The sequence below is a fragment of the Vanellus vanellus genome, assembly GCF_965231255.1.
Source record: "Vanellus vanellus genome assembly, chromosome: 2".
Taxonomy (NCBI): domain Eukaryota; kingdom Metazoa; phylum Chordata; class Aves; order Charadriiformes; family Charadriidae; genus Vanellus; species Vanellus vanellus.
In genome coordinates, this window is record NC_138906.1 from 82,761,174 (window position 1) to 82,774,634 (window position 13,461).

Genomic DNA, 13,461 nt, shown 5'->3' on the forward strand with positions numbered 1-13,461 from the left:
TGGACAGACTGGACCAATGGGCCGAGACCAATGGTATGAGGTTCAACAAGGCCAAGTGCCGGGTCCTGCACTTGGGTCACAACAACCCCATGCAGCACTACAGGATTGGGGCAGAGTGGCTGGAAAGCTGCCTGGCAGAAAAGGACCTGGGAATGTTGGTGGACAGCCGGCTGAATATGAGCCAGCAGTGTGCCCAGGTGGCCAAGAAGGCCAACAGCATCCTGGCCTGTATCAGGAATAGTGTGGGCAGCAGAACTAGGGAAGTGATCATCCCCCTGTACTCAGCACTGGTGAGGTCCCACCTCAAGTACTGCATTCAGTTTTGGGCCGCTCACTACAAGAAGGACATAGAGGTGTTGGAGCGTGTCCAGAGAAGGGCTACAAAGCTGGTGAGGGGTCTGGAGGACAAATCTTATGAGAAACAACCAAGGGAACTGAGCTTGTTTAGCCTGGAGAAGAGGAGGCTGAGGGTAGACCTTATCACTCTCTACAACTACCTGAAAGGAGGTTGTAGAGAGGTGGGAGCTGACCTCTTCTCCCTAGTGACAAGTGATAGGACGAGAGGAAATGGGTTTAAGTTATGTCAGATGAGGTTTAGATTGGATATTAGGAAACTCTTTTTCACTGAAAGGGTTATTAAACATTGGAATAGGCTGCCCAGTGAGGTGGTGGATTCACCATCCCTGGAGGTGTTTAAAAAAAGGGTAGATGTGGTACTTAGGGGCACGGTTTAGAAGTGTTTTTTGTCAGGGTAAGTTAATGGTTGGACTTGATGATCTTAAAGGTCCCTTCCAACCTCAGCAATTCTATGATTCTATAATAAAACACAATTTTTTTTTTTCTAATATAATATAAATTAAAGTGACTAAGTGTCACACAAAATAGAATGTGATATTCTACTGTGACATAATTTTCAGTCTTCCAAGGAGGTAACAATCTCATCAAACACATCTATCACAAAACAGAAGTCCGGACCCTTACAACTGTGTACCTCATTTTATGACCTATTCCCCTCCACCCTAACTCTCAGTTTTAGTAGAGCTACTGACAAATTAAAGTTTTATCTCATGTGAATCTGAATGATTAGGAATACTTCTATTACAAATGATTTAGCTGCAATTTACCACCAGTCTAAGAGTAGCAAGTTCAGGAAAGGAACATTACTCCCCTAAAAGAAGTCCACGATTCTTCCTAAAAGACACCATCACATGGGTCTCTACTGAGACTGAAGGACTACGAATGTCTGCCCATAATGGATACAGTATTGCTTAATAAGTAAATTTCTCACTTAATATGTGCCTATACATATGTGTATGTATGTATATATAGTAGATAAGTATGTTTCTATATACTACAGAAATAAAATATGACATTTACTTCAATTAAATCATGAAAATAAGTATAATAATTGATAATAACTTTCTAGCAACATAGCAGACGAACTGTAGAAATGGCAGTTACTGCATGTGTGCTTTTCTTTGTTCAATTAACAATTCAGCTTGAATTCTATTATACATCACCATTTTTCCTTCTTGCCAATCATATAGTTATTTTGGAAATTTACTGTGTCAAACACAGCCTTTAAAGAGTCAAGAAAATTAAGGTAAGAAAAGGCTTCTCATGGACTATCATGTCTAACTCCTGCTTATTTGAAAACTACTGTATATTATTCCCACCGATACTTGTCTTTTACTAAGTACATGGAACAAGATATCTTACAGCACTTCCCACGGCAATCACTGAATTTTTCTTAATATTTAGCAAAAGGCACATCTGCAAGTTTTCATAATGAGATGTTTACATTTATTTTATTATCTACTGTCTAACCAGATGCCTCAAAAGACGTTCCAGAATACCTTTTTCCTACAACCTCATAGATATGCGACACTGTGAAATTAAGATCTAGCATGATTAAGATCTGTGCAAGTATCAGTTTTATTCCTTATGAAAATTGTTCATATCTTTGTACTTAAAACACATATGGCTCACACCTAATTGGTAATTAAGACAAGACAAAACAACCTAACTTTCTGTCCACTGAAGTATGTACAGATGTGTGAATATCCTGCTTTTAACAGAGCTGCTGCCAATAAACGACAAATTCTCATCAAAGTTTCCCATCAGAAAGCCAACTCAATAACAGTTACTTCACTCTGCTCCAAGGCAAATGATAAATAGCCTGTGATAAATAACGCTATGTACACAGTATACTGGAGAAATAAACAAAAAATCGAAAGTTTTATTTCCTCATAAAGTCAAAATATGTGACAGTTGTGAAAAAGACACCTAAATAATAGCCACCTCTTTAGCACACTGAGGTGGTTAAGAGAGAAGACAGAAAAAAGAGTCTTATATTTCATGGTCCAGAAGACTTATACTTACTGACTTCATGAATAAGATTTTAAAAGATAACCTTGGCTATCAGGAATGTGTGTCTATCTGAGGAAGATAAACAAACTATTTCAGAGCATATGTTCAATTAATTTTCACTGAGACCTAGACACCCCAGTGTCTAAACTGTTGGAAATCAGCTCAGGCATTTCTAAAAATGTTTCCCAAACAAGCAATTTGGAATCAATCCCTTTAATCTTTTTCAATCAGAAGTTTTCAAATCGATGAGATTTTTCCAAATAAGATCATCCTCCTGATATGTGTCATTTACTGTGACTGTAATCAGAAGATAAATGAAATATCTAGAAATAATAACAGAAAAGTCCCTAGAGTGACCCTACTTAATATTCTAGGGGGTTTGTCTACATGTACATGCACACACACACACACATGCATATAGTTACATCTATACTTATTTCTATATATCCACAGAAGTGCTAGAACTCTTTTGCTTTTGTCTAAAAATAGTACTTAAAATAATATATTTTTTAAAAGCCCATGATTAAGATAACTCTGGAATTTGTTTCATTTTCTCTGCTTTAGACTTCGTTTCTTTTCCAAATGACAGGTCTTTATTGTCATTTCCAGAGACAACGTCCACAGTATCTAAACATGATGGAAGCAAGAGGCTTTCAGAATCACATATTTTCACTAATGTAAATTTGAGTTTACCAATATCTTTATTTACGGCATTTTCATAGAAAATTACTATCTTCCACAGCTGTATTAATGTTTCACGAGACGGACTTAATCACTGCCCAAACAGGAATTCCCACAGATGATGAAAATGCCCCCAAATAAAATAAATATGTGGCTATCCTGTTGTCTTCATAATAGAGTACTACATTCCCATGGTCATAATAGAGATTCACATACGGTTTCAAATTGCACCAGTTTGCAGAGCTGGCAAAAGGCAGAAACTCTGTAAAAATTTCTGTCTACTTGTATTACAGAAGAGTTTTGAAGATGCAAAGTGGAGTGAGGTTCTAGTTGCCAGTCATAGCTAGAAATCCATAGTAAAGAGACTCTTCAAAATCTAATAAAGAATTGCAAATGCCGAGCTCTAAAAAAAAAGAGCAAATGAAAAATAGGAACAGAAAGCTAACTTGTTCCTCCCCCCAAAATTCATAAACCTGTCTGTGTTGCATTGTAAAATACAGAACTGTACAGACATGTACATCAGAAGTTTGAAGTTCAGTCCTAAAAAGTGGAAATTATTGCAAATCATTTCCTTTAAGTTTTCTTTTTTGCTCTTGAGCAAAACCTATAGAGATTTTATGGAGGACCTCAGGTAACTTTTTTTGAGAAAAGAAAATGACAAAACAAAGCTGCTGAAAGCTCTGCTACATGAACAAAGGGCCCTAAGAGTAGTGAAGAAATAACATCTTCATGATTAGTTCATTATTTTATAAATTAAAATTTATAAACAGAACTAAAAACTTGATTGGAACTGTTGGCTAGGAATTGGGATTTTTAATCACTAGATAACCACGTTGCAGCCTTTACAAACTACTACTTCTCCTGGTAGGATCAACAGGCATAAGCTCTTCCTAAGTTTACCATTAAAACATCTGAAAGCTCGTTCTCTCTTTTAGAGTATTCCAGAAACTAAGATAGGGCAAAAGGCCAAGACCGCCAGCTCTTTGAAAAGGAAACAAGTAGTGGAGTTCCTGTGACTGATTTGCCATGGATGGCACCTGTCAGTCTATAAAGCTGGACTATTTCCACGTACTCCATAAAAGAATTTTGTGGTCAGAAAAAGAGTAACCAAGGTAATTAACTACCATATTATGGCATTACTTGTTGCTCCTTCAAGATATTAGCAACTAATTCTAGTTGGAACAACCTTACCATACATATAGCAGCTTCAGACCCAGAAACAAGCTACTGGTGAGTTTCACCATTATTCTGAATAGAAATTTTGAGGATAATTTTGTGATTCAGCCTTTTCATTTTTGTTTGTAATTTCTTTTTGAACATAGGCTGCAGATACTTTCTCTGCCTAAAAGAAGTGTGTTTTCTAATTGTAAGTATGTACAGCATGTTGAACAAAATGAAAAAGATTTCTAAGCTGCAGTTCATTTATTATGGATGGCAGATCACTTTATACTGTACCTCTTTAGTCGCTAGGAAATGCAACGTAAAAGCTAGTCAGTATTAACACTTGAAAGATTCTGACTACTCTTCTCTATTTATCACTGCCATTTGATGGCACTAGTATTGCTCTTTCAGAAGTGGCTTTCTTTATGGTGAAAAGGGGAAAAAGAAGCTTCCCAAAAGAATAAACATGCACAGAGTTGTTCACCCACCAATACTTCAAACTAGTTCTCCTTCTTTTTACTGTTTCCTGCTTGTTATTGTATCCATAATGCTTTTCAAATTCTCATGCAGGGCATCTGATGCACTTCACAGTTACAATTACCACCAAAGGAACACTAAAGTTGCTGTATCAAGGTATTGAACAGTGGGAGGGTGAGGGCTACAGGCTTTGTTCAGCTTTAGCCATTCTTTTCCAGTTCAATTTCAGACATTATGTTACAATGGTGCATGTATTGTATTTGCTGGCAAAAGCCTCTACCCCATACAGAATTTTAGGCAGATTAAAGACAGAGTAGTTTAGTCACATTGCATCTTTGTATGTGGTGAGACAATTATTAGCACATACTTACTTTTTTTAATGCAAGTTCTGATAACACAATCTAAAATGTGACTTCATTTTGTCATAGAAAAGGAAGCATTGAACAAAACCCCAAAATTCACAACAAACCCCAAAAAACACAACAAACAAAAGAAATTACAAGAATTGTTTCCCCATTGTGTTTATAAAATACAAGGGACTGTTTCCAGAGTAAAGGTGCATAAAGATAGCATTTCGTATTTCCAGAATGGGTGGTAAAGTCCATCTGGTTTTACTGGTATGAAGTGAAATGGAGAGGAAAATGTAGCTCTGAGGGCAGAAGTAAGGCTACACCACACAGCATAGCTTGGTTTTCTTTCATGTCTCATAAATTACTTTCAGTCACATTAGCAGGGATTACTGTTTATGTACACCACAGTGGTGCAAAGTTTGTGATTCTTGGAAGGGAGATCAGTGGGCAGCCAAAACAAAGGTACAGTACCCATCTACAGGAGCTATCACGTCAGCTGACTTCTTGAACAGCCATTATGTGAAACTATACAAATGACAATAAGAGGCAGCATGCTTTCAAGTGAAATGAAGTTTCACTTCATACCTATATGGTAGACTACTAAAACCTATCAACCTGGTTAAAAGTAACTTATGAAATATTACATCTGCTTTGCCTCCTCTCTTTTTTCTTTTTTTTTTTTTTATACATTTCTACTCAATATGTACGGCTGAACTACATTTTAAGTTACTTCTTAATGTTCCAGTGTCATGTTATTGCTCCTTTGAGTCTGGTTCCTCAGGTTCCTTATTTGTTCTAAGTTGTCTTTATTTGTTTTCCTCAGCCATGACTATTTATTCCTCTTTTAGCTTGGATCATTTATCTATTTACTTGTTGACACTTGCTCCTTTTCTACTTTTACTCTTTTTTTTTCCCTTGCTCTTACAAATCTTTCATGCTACCAACCTTCTGGCATTTTCTGCATCAAAGAAAAAGCAGTCTAGTAAAATATGCACTAAATTGTGATCATGTACAAAAGAGCAAAGTTCACTTTGCAGTTCCCTATTCCTTCAGCTTTCTAGGTAGGTTTGACTTCCAGTCAAAACATGGGAGTTATATCTCAACCTTATTTAGCCCTGCCCTTTGTATAGAAAACAGTCTGAAGTGATGCAGTCCAACCGATCCAGTAACGAGATCCTTGGTGCTGAACTCTACGTGTTCCTAAACTTTTTAGGTTTGGGTAGTGCCGTATGACTGCTCCTTGTTCACAATTTCTCCAGTTCATTACCTAAGTACAGACATCCATCCAGAGAGAACAACCTGCTTTCAAAAACAAAAGTGGTTTAATACCTCTCGATATTTCTGTAGCTCACTTAAAATTTCACTCATGTCAGCAGGGGCATCTCCATAGTATGTCAGCTTTAAAATAATCCTTGGAGCCATGTGGTCTGAGAAAACTATCTGTCTACTTATCTTCTTTAGGCTTTTAGCCAAACAAAATTCCTAATTTTGCCTCCCGAGGTTTTCCAGAGCGTGCTCAAAATTTTTCAGCTTTTAAAAGTAGTCCACTTCTAAAATCTTCCCTCCATGAATAAACTTGATGAACTGTCATTGTGCTAGAAAACAGGAAGCAAGCACAAGAGCTTCTCCTTTAGGGAGATAAAGTCCTTCCTGCCTCTTCACTTACCCCAGCTGGTCTTCTATTTCTGAAAAGGAAACAGCCTTTCTGCTTTGAGTGGAGTTCTCTCTTAAACAGAGTTAGATACACACACAAACATATGAAAATTCTCTGTAAGAATCAGAACTTTTCAATATAGAAAGGAAGCTGTCTGGTAAGGTAAAAACCACCCTGTTTCAGCATTTTCAGAATTTTTTATTTCCCAATTACGTTTTTTAAATTTTGTATTAGAAAATCAAAGTGTAAACCAAGCATCTTATTTTTTCTTAAAATGAAAAGTTTGACTTTATCTGAAATTCTACTTTTATAAAAAATGGCAGAATCAAACTCGAAATGCATTTTGAAGTTACAGAATTCCCTTTGGAAAAGAAATGTCATGGTTCTGAATGATATTTAAATCACTATCTGTCATTTTTTGCTCTACCGTTCATGGTGGAATCTTGAAACATACTATTGCTAACAACATAATCTGCTCATTTTCTTCACCCAAGCTGGAGATTACTGTTCAGAATGAAGGTTACAGAAAAAGTTATCAGTAAAAATAGCATTTTCAAATAGACACAGATATATTCTTCTGGCTGGCAGAAGCTGTTGTAATTCGTGTCAACCAAAGAAGCCAAGTAGGAACAAGAGTTGCATACTGAAAAGTATGACTTTACATGAAAAGTTAGCAAAATGTGTACCTATCTCATCTAATGGAAGACCACTTTTGCACTACAGCAATCCTCTGCAAGCTATTTGCTTCAGCTTTGCGATGCACTCTGGTATCATGCTAGGAGACCTAATTATACCAGACAGACTCTTTCAAAGACTGAAGAGCACAAAAAATAGAAAGCATTTTAAACATAAGTCAGAAAAGCATTCTTATTTCAAATGCTTTTTCAAATTTATGTCTCACTCCTCATGAATTCTGGAAATCTGTGCTAGTAGGACTCTTCTGACACTGAGTTATGCTGTCCCAGATATAGAGTGATGCTCTCTCTAATTCAGTTTTTGTTGGACTCTACATTCTTACATGCACATACATGCATACATAAGCATATGCAAACTCACACACGCAACGACAATACTTACACAGATTTAGTCTAGATTTGTCTTCTCTTGGGTTATCTTCACAATTATCCTGCATTTTTCTGCCTTTACATTAGACATCACAGATGTGCTGGCAAAGTGTTTAAGCTTCCAGACTTAAACGTACATCTAAGCAAAGAAGAAAAGGAAAAAAAAAATAATGCTGATGCTATTGCACTCATAAAGCTTGGCAAATTCAACATATTCAGGAAACTGCTATTCCTCGCTCAGTGTATGCAGACATAGAGAGAATCTTTGAGAGACAAAGCCAACAAAGCGATCTACAAGCTGTGTGAAAGAAATCTTGAGAAGTCATCAAAACAAAATAAAACAAATAAGAAATAAAAGGGAAAAAATAATAAAATAAAATAAAATAAAATAAAATAAAATAAAATAAAATAAAATACAACATACCTCTTGAGAACTCTGAGATTTAGTTCAAGTTTAGGGATTTAGACAGGCTTGCTGGGTAGGATTGGGTTGAAGTTCACTTTGTTTTGCAGAAAAGTGATGTTACTACCCCTTAGACTGCTATTGCAGTCATTCTCACATTTTCTCTGTCATCTTTCACCCCAGTTTGATCACGTGTGTATGATCTTGGCTGGCTGCCAGAAGCCCATCCATCTTCCTCCTCAACAGGACAGGGGGAGAAAATAAGATGGAAAAGCTCGTGGGTTGAAATAAAGACACGGAGGTCACTTACCAATTACTATCAGGGGCAGAACAGACTCAACTTGCAAAAAAATGAATTTAATTTATTGCCAATTAAAAATAGAGTCGGATGGTGAGAAACAAAGATAAAAACTAAAACACCTTCCCCCCACTCCATATTCTTCACAGGCTCCACTTCATCCTTCATTCCTGCTGATGTTAGCAGCTGAGGAAGTATCTCAGATAGCTTCTAATTTCTAACCTAGCAGCCTAATTCGTATTTTAAATCATGCTGACTTCTGCTGATAAATGTAGGCAAAAGGCTGGTTGTGAAGCAATCTACAATATAAATAAAGAAATGAATAAATGTGTCCAGATTCTGTGGGAACTGTTCAGGTGGGGGTGAAGATAGGGCATAGCTGTCTTATTAATAAGATCCAAACTAGTTTTGCCTCATTAGCAGTTACTTTGTAATTAGTGTCGAGTTCCTTTATTTCACTGCCTTTCCTGGTTTCATTTTGGATCCCAAAAGCTAAGAAAAGTTTCTTTCCTTATTAAGAAAAGCTGCATAAGCATTGCTTATTTTCCATGAGTATCCTCCTTTATGACTCAGCAGACTGTTGGCAGAGAAGAGAGTGAACTGCATGCCGACAAATTTTTTTACTATATACATTAGCAAATTGTTTTTCACAATTGTACTATTATTTCACTAGGAAGCAGCAGCTGTCATAACACTATTTTTTCACCACTGTAGAAAATTTGAAAAATAAAAGAAAACATTGATATTTTGCAAACTGTAATGAGATCTGATTCTATATAAGATCGACTTGAATTATCTGGTAATGGCCTCCAAATTTTCTGTAGGGTTACAGCTTCTGTACTCCCCTCAGCAACTGTAATTATATGGCACCTGAGTGTCAGGAAACAAAGATATGCATTCTAATGAGGCAAAGACAGAAATTTCCCCAAAAATGCCCTGAGCTCTGTAATGTCTTTCTTAAAAACAAACAAACAAACAAACAAACAAACAAACAAACAAACAAACCAAAAAAAATCCAACAAGAACCCACATTCTCAATACAGGCTTTGGCATCCTATTTTTCATCAAAACAGTAAGCTAGGAAAAGTAAGTTAATGTGCATTCAGTTGTTATGACCAGACTCAAACTTCTGTGTCAGTCCCAAGACAGTACCTTGATGAGGAAGCTACAGCAAAAAGTTTTTCTGATGAAGATATTTTGTTGGGTTTTTGTTTTTTTTTTTGAGGGGAGGGTGGGATGGACATATACATATCCTTTTATTCTTAACTTCTAGAGGTTACAGTGGCACACAGTATATGTATATGATTCTATTGATGACCTTTACATTTTTTATAGGCTAACAAGTGATATTGACTCTCCTTTCCCTGTTAGTCTTGGGGATTTAGTTTATTTGCTTTTTTGAAAGCAGATAGGACTCATGGAACTTTACATTTCTCAAAAACTGTCTTCATTTTTTGTCCAGACGAGCAGTTCTGATGGACAACATTAATGATAAAATTTTCCTTAAATATTCACTTCTTCAGGATTGTCTTTAAAGCTTAGCTTGGCACATAGATGAGCTCTAACTGTTTAACCAGGCAAAAAGCAATCTAGATTGCTGGTGGCAAAAATCCTTTTCAGAGTTAGAATATTTGTAACAAAGTATTTTTACAACTTCATTCTGCTGCTTTGTTGGAGAGAAAGAGGTATTCCTCCCCTCTTGTCATGCTGTTCAGATAACCTGAAATAGTGGGAATTGCTACTACTATGTAGATAAAAATATTATGTGTAAAGTGCTATTATGTACTATGAGAAATAGATGCATCTAACAGGACCTAATAATATGTGCTTTAATAAATCTGTTTTGATTACTCTGGATTTCTACTTTTCCCAATCCCTCATATACACTGAAGAGCGAGAGTAGAGATGATATACTTCAATTGCATTAGTCACAGGTAAATGAGCATCTTGTAAGTTTACAGTCAAGACATACTTCACCGAAAGTTATCTGGGTGAACTTCAATCTAGAGAAGCTGAGGGTGAAGAATAAAAGGAATAGGAAAGGATATCACTTAGCTGGACAGTACTCACTAGACCTTTTTCTTACACGGAAAGTGAGGTACATAAAATAATACCCAGCCAAAAACAGGGTAAAGAGCTTCTTCTCAGTCAGCCTTCTGTCCTTGGCAAGGAGTTAAGGACCTTTACACTTATAGCTATTGGACTGCCTGCATTTATCCAGATATTTGACAGCTCTAGATTGTGCTACCAAAATGTATCCTGACATCTTGAAAATTGCTTAGAAATAAAAGCTTGTGAAGAACAGTTTTGTCCTTTTTATATATCTCATAAGAGAGGCTTTACAGAAGCTTTCTTTTGATTCTAACCCATAAACTACACCAAATGTATTGCCTCACAGTGCTCTTAATCCCATATAGCCTATATTCTCCTCATTGTGATCACAGGACATGGGTAAGCCATTTTCATGCAAAATAAGTGAATGCTGAAAACACATAATTATAATTTAATAGAAATTATTTGCCAAATATGATCAAGATGATAGGAAAAAAAACCACCAACCCACACTAGAATTTCTTATTGCAAAACCAAACTAATTTTTTAAAAACAACCTAAAAACTATTTAGGATGAGACAATTTTTTTTATTCAGTCTGACTTCAGATATTTGGAGGTTGTCATCTAAGCAGAAAATGAGTATGGGGAAATTTGCTTTAGGTTAATTTACTGACTAAGCCAAACTTAAGAATTATAATGGTACTTTTAATGCAACAGTTACCTAACTTTTAAGTAGTTTCAGCCGAGGTTATGCTATTAGCAGAGAATAATCTTCAAACCTGTTTGATCACCAAAAACCTTGATGCTGTGTTGGATTTCAAAGACGTGTCAATCCTTATGTGTTTACTCATGTTTGACTGAAGCATGAAATTTAAGTGGTAATGATTTTAGTTTTAGTCACGAGGAAGATGAGACTTTATTTTACTGTTTGCTTGGGTAGGATAACACTGGATTTGTCCACCAGATGCTGTTTGGTTTTTTACTGAATTCAGTACTGAAATGACTGTATGTGATTTACAAGAAGCAGGTGCCTTCTTAAAATCTGCTGATTCCTTGTTTGGTACCCATTTAGGTACATCTGTTATTCAAGTGACAGCCACAGATGCTGATGATGCCAACTATGGAAACAGTGCCAAAGTGGTGTACAGCATCCTCCAGGGACAGCCATATTTCTCAGTGGATCCAGAGACAGGTTAGGAATTCATTCAGTCTTACTTTTTGCAATGACAGAGACAGGATGCAGGGATCAAGACACTTATGATTTGCATTTAAATGACACGACATGGGCAAATGGCATCATATGACTTGATGAAAAGCTGATACACTTCTAAATGCAAACTGGAATCACAATAAAAGTATGGGGTTTTTTTTTTTGTTAAAATATTATTGCAGAAGAAGAATGGCTTTACTTGGTATGAATAAGACTTCTAGAAGATGACTGTTACCTGTAGAGGTCAACAGTTCAGAAGGAGTGTAGAATATTGCAAAAGATCCAAAGAGCCATAAAAGTATTAAGGCTTATTTTATACCAGTTTCTGGGAATTTAATCAGTTTGTTTTTAAGAAAAGAAAAAAGGCGCTGGACAATTTCAGACTATAAGGTTAAAAAAAAAAAGATATCCCCAAATGTGAATTAATTATTTCTAAAAGTTTGTGATAGATTCTTGTCCATTGGCAATTTTTAACTCAAGATGTTTTTTGAAACTGTACTTTGATTCCAACAGCTATTAGAATTGAAGCAAGAGGCATTAATGCTTTTAAGTTGTAAAGCATGAATGGAAGCTATTTTCACTGTTATGCAGGAAATCAGATAAGAGATAGACACAAAGAGGAAAAACTTGTCTGAACTTTGGATGTCTATAATCCAAAATTGGGATTCAAAAAAGAAACAACACCCTCCCCTCTTCCAGATACCTAATCCTAATGCATGTAAGACTTAGCAGTCATTGTATTAGGTTGTTCCTGCATGTTATCAAAATTGTACTGGTTTGAGAATCTAGAATTTAAGCGCAACTGTGCCCAGAAACCCCAAAGTTGCTAATCCATTGATCATTCTCAAATGATGGCTAATTTCCTTTTGAAACAATTTATTTTTTAAATACAGTGAGGTCATTATATTAAAAGGATAAGTAAAAGTCACATGGCTACATTTTTAAAAGGGAGCAGAACAGTTTTGCCTAGGATTAAAGTGTTTGGCTTTTTTCCTCCTTTTTCTATCTCTCTCTTTTTTCTCTTTTCTCCAATCCCCTACTCAAAATATCTTGACCAGGCATGAGCAGGGAAACAAGACCAGTACTGCAAGGTTATTAACTGATGGCAGCAGGTGGTTAGGCTGGCAGATGGTTTGGGGGAGACCTGGGCTCTCATCTTTGGTTCTGGGATTATCTTTCATTTTTATTCAATTTGCTTTTTAGTGTTACATATATTAACAAGCCTAGGTATGGTAATCAGAACCTGGTAATCCTGGACCAGATGTAAATGCCATAACCACTAGACTATGGAGTTTTATTTCTTTGTTTCGCTCTCTTTCTAGGAATAGGAGTTTTCCAGGATTGTTTGGGTTTTTTTGTTTGTTTTGTTTTTTTTTTTTTGCATAATAGAACAGCTTCTATATCAAGCCAAGCTTGTAATGAGAGCCTTCTTCTGAGAGAGGAAATGCAGGGCTGTGAATCCTCCAAGCAAAAAAGGACACTGTATTTAAATTCTCTCACTTTACAAGAGTAAGCTCTCATCACTTTAATCTTGCAAAGCCACCACCCTTCTAAATAAAAAAAAAAAAAAAAAAAAAAGCTCTGCTGGGTTTTCTAAAGGAAAACCTGTGTGTGTTCACTAATTAAAAGGTCTTTTGGGCTCTGGATCCCAGGAGGATTAAGTTCACTTCTCTTTTCAGGCTATGGCACTTTTGGTTTTCTCACCTGAGGTCCCTACTCTTTTTGAGTGCTGTACAACAG

General features: G+C 36.2%; 1 protein-coding gene across 1 annotated transcript in view; it reads left to right on the forward strand.

The window, feature by feature from the left end:
• CDH9 (cadherin 9) overlaps nt 1-13,461 on the forward strand; it is a gene marked incomplete at both ends in the record, with an annotated part of 71,094 nt that overhangs the window by 36,369 nt on the left and 21,264 nt on the right. Inside the window, one exon of the mRNA XM_082479611.1 lies at nt 11,584-11,703. Coding sequence (XP_082335737.1) covers nt 11,584-11,703 — 120 coding nt within the window. The remainder of the gene's footprint in view (nt 1-11,583; nt 11,704-13,461) is intronic.